General features: G+C 42.8%; 1 protein-coding gene across 5 annotated transcripts in view; it reads left to right on the top strand.

Moving 5' to 3' along the window:
- The first annotated feature begins 1891 nt into the window (after nt 1–1891).
- Nucleotides 1892–10229, top strand: part of COL11A1 (collagen type XI alpha 1 chain) — a 159038-nt gene continuing 150700 nt past the window's right edge. For 3 of the 5 annotated variants that reach the window (XM_037404573.1, XM_037404574.1, XM_037404575.1), the window contains exon 1: nt 1893–2535. In XM_037404573.1, the coding sequence (XP_037260470.1) occupies nt 2421–2535 (115 nt within the window). In that variant the 5' untranslated portion in view covers nt 1893–2420. Of the gene's footprint in view, nt 2536–10229 lie in introns of all 5 variants that reach the window. The other 2 variants (XM_037404572.1, XM_037404576.1) reach the window with 2 other exon arrangements.

Raw genomic sequence — 10229 nt, 5'->3', positions numbered from 1 at the left:
TGTAAATGCAGAACCTGATGGTAATTTATTACATGTCCATGTGACTTGATATGCCCGCATGCAAAAATAACCGAGCTAGCTCTAAAAAAAATATGGTTCTGGTACTAGAATTAATATAGAATTATACAGGATTATATACTAATATAAGCATGCTACCTCACCTGAATTAATATATTTTCCTTCTAATGCCTCGCAGGGATCTAAAATTATGCCAAGAACTCAGCACTTCATCATATTTGTTCTGCTTCAGACTGATGCAGGGCCACAAAAATCAGTGGCTATCCTTCCACTGACACTTTGGGGGCTAAACCACATCTCCTAAAATTTCCATAATGGTAAAGGCACTGTCTTAATTTACTATTCTCTACATTGTGAGAAGATCTGTTCTTTTTCACCACCTATGTGAAATACTTCCATTTCCTATCTTGGGCAGACACAAAAATCTTTCTTTTTACTGTTTTTTTTTTTACTAAGATACAGTTTAGCTGTATTCATTTAGGCTAACAGGAAAGCTCAACAAATGTCAGAGGCGACAAAGTAGCAAGAATGGTGGTGACAGAAAGATGTGTAATTTATAAGCATTAAGAGGAAACTTGAAACTTCATACCATATGAGATTTTCTAATGACCAAGTATTAAGTAAAAAGAATAAATTGACATTGGAAATACCTACATTGTAATGAAGGAGGATGAAACATCAAGGAATTAACTTGATCTCTTCTGAGAAGCATCTAGTAAACGAGTGAGAACAAGACAGACTTGTAGGGCAACAATAATAGTACAAATAATTAGTTCCTGACTTTTGGGGACCTGTATGTGATTAGGGTTTAAGACAGATAATTGTAAGACCAGTTCTGAAGGAGTAAGCTTTGATACAGAAAATTGGGCTAGACATGGCATTTTGAAGTGCCAGAATAACCTTGTGCATCTCTTCACAGAATGGCACCCAATGCACAGCATTTGAGAGCTTAGATGTAACGGTGCTGTGCGCCTCAGTCCCCTCATTTGTACATCTAATGACAATGATGCCAACTTCAAAAAATCAAGGACAGAAAGAACTATATTAATACAGTGCAGTGAAATGTAAGATATAGTAGGAAAGGATAATACACTTCTGAAATTTCATTTGACCTGTAAAAGCAACATGTATATTGTGGACAAACCATACGTTTATTAATTGATGTAAGGCATGAAAGTAGAAAGATCACAATGAAGGCAGATTTTAAAAAATTGATATAGACTTCTACTGAAACGTGACCATAGTTCTCTCCCATTTCCTAGGGGAGCTGGGGCAGAACCTGATCCCTCCAGAGGATCTCGACTGCACCTGCTGCAAGACTCGACGTTCCACCACCTACGTACAGGTCGGTCCCCGTTACCGATCGCTGCACAAGGGGGATAGCAGGGCAGGAGGGGGCACGGGCGGTTTCTCGGGGAGGAGCTATGGGAACCCTGCTCCCCGATTTCCAGGATGTGGTGAGAGGGGAATAGGGACGCTGTTCGGTGGCGGGCTTTTCCATCATCACACCTCTCCCTGCTTCCTTACGGCGTCCCGAAAGCGAGTCCCCCAAGGCTGTGTGAGCTCAAGCTGCGCCCGCCCGAAGGGCCACCCCGCAGCAGGCCTTCACCTCATCGCCCCGGCGCCTCTCTCGCACATTTCTCCCCTCAAGCACCCCCACCCGGCGTCCGCCTCCCGCAGCTTTCCGCTTGCCCCTACTGTCGCTCCCCAGCCCATCCCGCTCGCTCCTCCACCGCATCCCCGTTTCGCGCCGGCCGCCCCTCGCTCGAAGGGCAGCCGCGGCCGACACCGCGCATGCTCCAGGCGCCGGGGCCCGCGGCGCGGCGTGGGGCGGCGGAACGGAGGGGGCAGTGGTGGTCCGGTGAGGGAACCACCCCAGCGGCGTCCCCCGGCTCGCTCCCGCCCCGCCGCTCCCCGAGCGCTTTCGGGAGGGCCGCTCCCTGCCGCCCCGGGGGCCGGCGGTGCCGCTAGAGGCCGGTGGCCGCGGAGCTGCCGGCGCGCTGCCGCCGCGGCGGAGGGCGGTGCTGTGGGCGGCCGGGGGAGCTGCGCGATTGGCCTCCGCCTGGCGGCTGGCTTGTCAGTTGGGCTCCAGGGGTGGCCCTGGGAGCCTCTCGCCCAGCCCTCTGACGGGATGAAGCCTTTAGGGGGATGCGGCGCTCTTTGCATTTTGATTAAAGCCCCTCATCCCTCTTCAGTCTGAAGGCAGGGCACCAGGGAGGACGGGTCGGAGGGGCCTGCGCAAGGCCGGGCAGAGAGGGAAGGGGGGTGAGAGAGAGAAATCCCCCCTTGGTATATCACGTATGGCTCTATAGGAGAAATCATCTCTGGGAATACAGTGGAAAGGACGGAGCTGGTATAAATTGAAGGCACCTGGGTTTAATTCACACTTGTGGGTGCCCGGTATGGAGATGCAGAGATGGTCCACAAGGTGGAAAACGAGAAGGTGGCCCTGGGACTCGGCTGTAACCGTGTTCATCACCTTCGCTATCCTTCTCCGGGCAGCAGAGGTCAGAGGAGGTAAGAAAGCAAAGGGGAGCCGGGGAGTGCATCTACCCTCCACCCCTTCGGGAGAAGGACTCAGAGCACGGCTGGGGCCGTGTTTCAGAGGAGACTTGTCAGAGCGGCTCCCGGTGCTGGGGGGGGGGCGAGAGGGTAGGAAGGCGCTTGGGGCCGGCTCGGGGCGCGCAGACCCGCAGGGAGCCCCCGGCAGCACAGGCAGGGGACGGTCCCCCCCGGGAGCCGCGGGGGGATGGCTCCTGTTCAGCCTCAGCCTTTAAGTTTGGATGTGTTTCTAATGCGGTAAAGGGGATGCACTGGCGGGGTGAGGAGATGAAAGAAATACTCGCTGAACAGCGTGACTTCTCTTCTAGCACTAAACTCGGTTTTGTGGAGCGTGTGTACGGTTTTCAGTTTTGTTGAACTTAACAGAGTCGTTACTCTGGTCAAATTCATCGAGTTGTGGCTGAAATGGAGCTACAAGTATCTGCTTTCTTCTCGGGAGGGGCGAGGAAGGAAAAGTTGGGGGGTGGAGGCTCTCTGCTCTGCTTTTCTCCATTCTCCGCTTCTTTATTTTTTCCTTTGCAAAGGGTTTCAGTGGGCAAAAAGTTTTCCAGAACGCGAGGAGAGGAGAAAATCTATTTGAAGCGGCCCTCTGCCAGGCGTTGAGAGCAGCTCCCGGCGGCAGCGGCGCCCCGCAGGTGGTGGGCGCAGCGCCGGGCCCGGAGGTGCCCCGGCGGGGGGCGCGGGGGGAGCCTCGGGGGGCTCAGCGTGACGGTCCCTGGGCTCCACACGGGCGGCGTCAGCGCCGCGGCGCCGTCCCCAGCGTCCTCCCCCTTTGCAGCTTTCCTGGGGGGATCGAGTGGTCCCTTAGGTGTCCGTGGACCTGGTGGGCAGGGTGCAGCCTGCCGGGGACGTGCAGTGGGAGCAGGAGCCAGACGGCAGCTTCAGCTGAAAGGAATCGCTGCCTCCCCCCGCAGTGCTCCCCGGCACGGCACAGCCCTCGGCCGCCCGCTGTGCCATCCCATCTGGGTGCCGGCGAGGTGCTCTGGCGTTTTGAGATGGGCTTTCACATTCGCGGAGCTGCAGTATATAATCTCTGGTGATGGGAGTGCTTTCCGCTCCTACCGGGGGTGGAAATGGTGCTTCTTTACCCTTCCCTCCCTCCCACCATAACCTGCAGGCGCATCTAGGGGTCAGTCTAGCCGGACTGAGGTTTTTATTTTTCTGTGGGTCTGACATCATGAAGGAGCTTAACGCTTCGAAAAGAAAGGCTTGATCTTTATGCATTTATTATTTTAACGAGGTATTTCTCGATCTGAATTCCCACTTTCTGAATCAACAGGCGTCCTGGAGGGAGCACGGTGAGGTGATCAGTTTCCACTCAAGTCCTTTATACCTGGACGCAACCTTGACGGTGTCAGATCAATCAGGGCTTCTGCCCCCTGCTGGTCCCGTTGCTGGCGGGGGTTGTAAGGGGTCAAATTTCGTCCCTGTTGCAGTTCCACGGACTTAACTGGGGTTGCCCCCGGGGTGAATTAACCTCGCAGAGCTTCAAGGGTTCAGCTCCTCATGACTATGTTGAAATAAGTTTCTTCGAGAAGCCATACTGTTCGCAAAGGCATGATAAATTTCTTACGCCACTTTTCATGTGACCATTCACAGTAGAACAGATTTCATGAAGTAGGATTTATGTAGATTATCTTTACATAATGGGTTGGATGCAAATGAAAAGTTAAAAGAAAATCTAAAGCCAAGCAGCTCAGGAAAAATCAACATAAGTTATCTGGTGCTTACTGAAATATATTCAGCAACATTAGGCAGACTAATCTGGTTTTGGTAACTGTTAAAAATTAAAAAGCTTTATTAAAAATCCTTCCTCTTGCCTTCTATATAAAGGACATTTCAGGAAAATAAAACTACAGGCTCCTCATGTTTGTCGAAGCATTCTGAAAAGAGCTTAGTTCTTGAACTTTTCTGAAATACAGTATGCCATTTGCTTAGAACCTACAGGGAGCTGTGTGTTTAGGGCTTGATCTGTTATTGAAGTCAGTAAGAGTTTTTCCATTGACTACAGAGGGAGTAGAATTTGACCTAATTTCCTAACAGAGTACAAGCGAGATATTGCTGACTCTTCTTTCATGTATTCTAATCTTATTTAAAGTAGTTAAAAGATAAAACAAGATATAATTATTCATATTTTTAAAGTAGGAGAGGGAAAATAGGGAGGAATAAAATAAAACAGCATACGGCCGCAGGTAAAAAAATATGACTAAATAAGAGTGTGGGTAGAATATGAATCATTGCCCTTATAAACTTTGTTAAATTAAATCCTATATTCAATTGTCTTTTCATAAACTACTCCTATGTAAAGAAAATTACATAGTGTATTCGTATAAAGTGTTAATTATATAGCAGCGGCTTCTTTTTAAGACAACAGAATTCATTCCATGTAGAGAAACCTCAAAAGATTCCTAAAATTCTTGACTTTTTTTCAAGTTTCTTTATTTAACACAAAAAAGAACAAGAAGTATGAGGTGTCTTTCATTGTACCAAGAAAGGGGGTGTGAAGATCTGATTGGGCTCTTGAGTTATTTCTTCTTCAGACAGAAAAAATTACAGAAGTGAGAAGAAACTGAGTGGGAAAACTGGTGACTCATAATTTGGTCAGCTCAGTGCCCACCAGCTCTTAAGCAGCTCTTTTTAGAAAATATTTTTGCTTTATGACTTGGCTAAAGTAAACAAAATTCAGTATTTTAAAAGACATCCTTTGATTTCCTTTCCCCTTCCTCACCTTTAATACTAAATCTGTTGGTAATGTGTTTGGTATGAATAAACTCATTTAGTCGAAATGGCATGGCTTCAACACTATAAATTTTTTGTAAGGGCCTGGCATCAATGCACTATTGTGATGCTGATTTAAATTTCATGGGCAAGAAATGAAAAATCAGTCTTTTTATTATTTATAAGCTTTTTTCAAGCAAATGGAAACCCAGCTCTTAATCTGAGTGCAAAAAGATTTAGAATCCTTACTGAAAATGAGGTTATGAATCTATATATAGAAAATACACTTTGGATCTTCTGTGTAACAAGCAGATTTGTTTCTAATATAGAATAGATGATTCTTACAGTCATCTTGGGAAATACAAAGGTTCCTTGTGCTTCCCACACACAGGCTTGGAAACTAGTGGGAGTTCTAGGTGCAGAAGGAATGCAGAACTGGGCCCACTACTGATGGCAGAAGGAGAGTTTTCTTTGTGGAAACACACTTAATACTGTTTCTTGTTTGTAATTGCTTGGTAAGTTACACTGGGGAGATAAGGATCCGTTTCTTGAATGACAACTGTTTAATGTGTCTGGCTAGTCTAAACCTGTACAAAAAGGTGTTTTAAACTAGTAAAGGAATAATTTCTCAGAACTGTTGGTGATGTAAAGCACATTTGATTCCAACTGATCAACTCACTTTTAAGGTTGAAAAAGAATATACAGGGGGTTCTCAGATAAATATTTACAAATTGAGCAAAAGTCATTAAATCAAAGGGCAATTTCACTAGATTCAGCTAGTGGTCCTAGCTGAATTTTTTCTGAGTCCCAGGGATCAGCAGGTGAAATGGTCCAGTCTTCCCAGTATAATGCAAGAGAGACCTGCATGTGTCTGTTTTTCTATATAATGTAGGCATTTTTTTTTATTATTGTTTCTAAGGTAAAATAATTATTTCAACTTCAGCAGCATACATCTGACACAGAAAAATGACTGGTATGTGTTGTAGATTCTCCAGAGCGTGAACCTTTACATTTAATTTAGGACACTTCACAAGGATCCCGGAAAGGACTATTCAGGCTGCAGGAAACTGTCTATTTACTAGCTCTGCAGAAAAGAAGTTTCGCAACTTCAGTTTTGTGTATATCTTAACAAATGTAGCTGTATATAAGTACATATAGAATACCCACAAATATTCAGTGGTTTTGGGTTGAAGTAATCTCTGTGCCTAGCACCTATTCCTGGAATGTCACTTGAAAAAAATCTTTGGTATAAAACCTTTCCTGGTGCTATGGTGCTTTCTGATTGCTTATTAAACAACAAAAAAAAAAACCCAAACAAACCAAAAAAACACAAAAAACCAAAACACCCCAAAAAACCCCAAACCAAAATAATTGTTGGTAAAATTGGTTTACTATTGCAGCTGTAAAATGTAGGAAAGGAGCTGTCATACTCAGTTTTACAACTGTCTTGCCCAAAGTTATTTGGTCTCCTCCAAACAGGGCCCTTAATTCTAACAAGGCTGCAGCATAATGAGAGCCATGACATTACTACTGAAGTGAAGTTATACCTAAAACACACTGGAGCAATTATGTCTCTCCCGGATTTGTTTTGTACAGTGGTGAACAGTAGGGTTTCCATCTGCCAGCAAGATTAAGAAGTTGCTTTTCTTTTCTCTGTAGAGCGCTCTGCTTCTTTTCAGAAAAAATCCTCCCAGCATTGGTTAATTTATCGTTGTTCTGAGTATTTGTTGATAATAGGGGGGAATAAATTAAGCAGAGCTTGGGAGAAATCTCTGATGTCCTGAGAATGTGAAGTCTCATGCAGTGATAAAGATTTGCCCTCTGGATGGGCACAATAGAGAACAGTGGCTTAAAAGGAATTAGGTGAACACACATGCCTGTTGCAAGGGCTTATAACTGTACAACTCACTATTAAATACCAAGTTTACACACTGTAAATGTAAGGATTAATTGTCGACTTGGTTATTACAATAGTACTAGAATCTGGCAGGACTTTAAATTGCTTTTAGCACATTATCACACGTAAGGGGTTGTAAAAACTTGTAAATTCTGGGTCTGGGACTTCACTGTATGTCAAAGCGTTAATGCATACAGTATGTGAAATATTATTTGGCGGAGCTGATATATAGAAGCAGAGTGATTGCTGCAAAGCAAATTAAAAGGTGTATTATAAAATATGACTGAAATAATGAAGATCTTGATCCCTCTATGAATCTCACTGGCAGATAAGCTTTGCCTATAATACAAATCAACTTAGTATATTAGTTATGAGTTAAATTATGGTCATATTATTAAAGTTTTACTGTAGTCTGTTTTACCTACACTGTCCCTTACCTGTCTTTTTTCTCAAATGTTCATAGTAATCCAATAGGTTATTAAATTGTAATATTTTAATAAAGAAAAAATTCAAGGGTTTACAGCCTTGCTGTCTGCTTAAGTGGAATTCCTGCTAATATCAGCAGGATACAGAATTGGGTCTGATTTCCTTGCATTGCTTTCAAAAGGGAGATAATACCTTTGACATCAGTGAAAGTATGCTGAAAGTTTTTAGTTGTATGACTTTAAAAAAATGATTTAGTTGTTCATCAAATTAAATAGGGTTACTTTAAATGGCACAGTTTGTAAATCTTGTCTTTAGCAGTGTTTTGCTTTTTTTTTTCCTTATAGCTGAAAAATGTACAAATGTTCTACATTTGAAAACTCCCATTTATTAGAAGGCATTTTTGAAATCTTTTGGGATTATTTCTGAATACTGTGATTGACAGCTTTTTAAGTGGGATCAATTTCTTTCATGTTTAATTGCTGAGGAAACGCCTTGTCTCTTCCTGTGGCAGTGACCATTTTTAGACTGTGTCTTTTTTTGATATGGTAATAGAAACAGGATACTCCAAGAATTTAATACTTGTTTTGCTGATTTTCACAGCTGGAAGTACTGTCTCCACTGTCTGTACAAAAAGAACTTTTGGAATCTTTAGCAGAGGTCTCAACATAGTTAGGCACTTGAACTGCATTTCTGGCATCATCTGCTGTGGTGTGAAATAGGAATAACTCCACAGAGTATTGAGACAGATGTTAAAATATTGTAAACTGATAGATCAGTACAGGTCTGCACCAGATGATGAACTATCCCAATATTTTGTGAGTAACAAGTGAAACGTTTTGTGGAATCAGGATCAGGTTGTTAGTGCTTGATTGTGGTCAGTATTGCTGAACAAGTGGTAAAAGTGCAAGCTATCTAGTCTCAAAGAAGGTTTTAAGTCATAAGAGTCACATTTTGTGGTGAAGTATATAAAGCAAATATGAAATGTCAGTCCTAAAACCTGCGTTATACTCCAGAATTGTGCAACCTAACAAAACCTAGAAATAACTGTTCTCATTTTTTGCTGAATATTTTCAGTAAATAAACAAGCCTTGCAAGCTAACCTTATTAAAGATCTGAATGTTTCAATATGGTGTTTAAGTGGGTTTATGTTTATTTTTCTTTTTTTACTGTATAACTGTTAGAGATTGGTCTTTAAAAAGAGATATAGTTAGTAGCTAGTATCAAAAATGCATCCCATATATGCACAGACTGTCTTTATTGAAATACTATTATGTATTTAGTGGATTTTGCAGCATAGGAAGTCAATGAAAATTTTCCAAATAACTGGTGTAGAAACAGAAGTAGCCAGTTCTGAGCAGTTTCATACAAGCCCTGTGTTGGGGAAATAGTCAATCATAGGCCATTTAAAGCATTCCTGTATGCATCTGGATAATCTCTAGTTCTTGTAATCATTAAATATGAAAGCACTGCAATAACACCTTTTTCTAAAAACATCACCAGTCACGATCCCAATTACATAATTCATCTAAAAGCTGATATGTAGGAAAAATTTTAACAGCTAAAGCAATCTTGAAGTGTCTCTACAAATATATACATAGGCAAAATATATTCAGTGAATCTCATAAATTTATATTTAGGTGCCTAGGAAAAAAACAGCTTGATTTGCACAAGTACTATGTAATTACTTTAGGCAGCTTAATTGGTTTCATTTATGTACCTGGAAGATGCTCTGTAACTCAGATTTGCAGCCCACAAAACAGAGTTCATTTTATCCAGTTCTGTAAAGTCCTTTGGTTGACATCTACGAAGAGTATTGGAACCTTCACAAAGGACATTGCAGAACCAATGCTTTTGTTGGTTTTTCCCAGAACAGCCTTCTGTTACATGTCTGGGCTCTCAGTAGAGAGCTGGGAGGTAGGTGATTCTCAAATTGCCAACCCCAAAAGCCTGTGAGGAAGTGCAGATCTGCTGAGAGCTAGCTAGTAGGACATGTGAAGGACAGAGTGTCTGATCCTGTGCTGTTGCTTAGACACCTATGGCAGAAGTGCAGGGAATCATTGCTTGGGATGCAGAAACTAGTCTGCAGTGGGAAGGTAATGGAGTCCTTTCTAAGAACTGGGAAGCTCAGTGAAGCATTTTGGGCATAACATGCTTCTGAATTCCTGCTTTGGGATGTTCTGCTCCTGTATTAATGCTTAACAGATGAAGAACACAGTGAATTAATAAGTATAGATAATAATTGTATGTGTTTCTGTTTTTAAAAGATATCCATCATACCTGCCCACAATAAGTAAAAGTGTATAAAGGTAAAAATAAGAACAAAAGTATCCATACCAGATTAGAAGTAGCACAGATTTCTTGTAATAGATGGGTCAACAACCTAACAGTTTAACAAACCCAGATTCTAACGCTGTAGTAAAGGCTTCCTTATTGATAATTTGGTGAAGTGGCAGCATTTATTAATCTTTCTGCCCTAGCAAACTTAGGTCTAGCTAGTAAACTGAACTGCTTGCTAACTGTTGATAGAACCAGAAGCTAGACTAATAATCTAGGAGAAGGAATGCAAGGAGGGGAAAAGTTATCAGGTTTCACAGTAGGACAACTACTG

The sequence above is a fragment of the Falco rusticolus genome, chromosome 11, assembly GCF_015220075.1.
Source record: "Falco rusticolus isolate bFalRus1 chromosome 11, bFalRus1.pri, whole genome shotgun sequence".
Lineage (NCBI taxonomy): Eukaryota > Metazoa > Chordata > Aves > Falconiformes > Falconidae > Falco > Falco rusticolus.
This window is presented reverse-complemented; position numbering and strand designations above follow the sequence as displayed.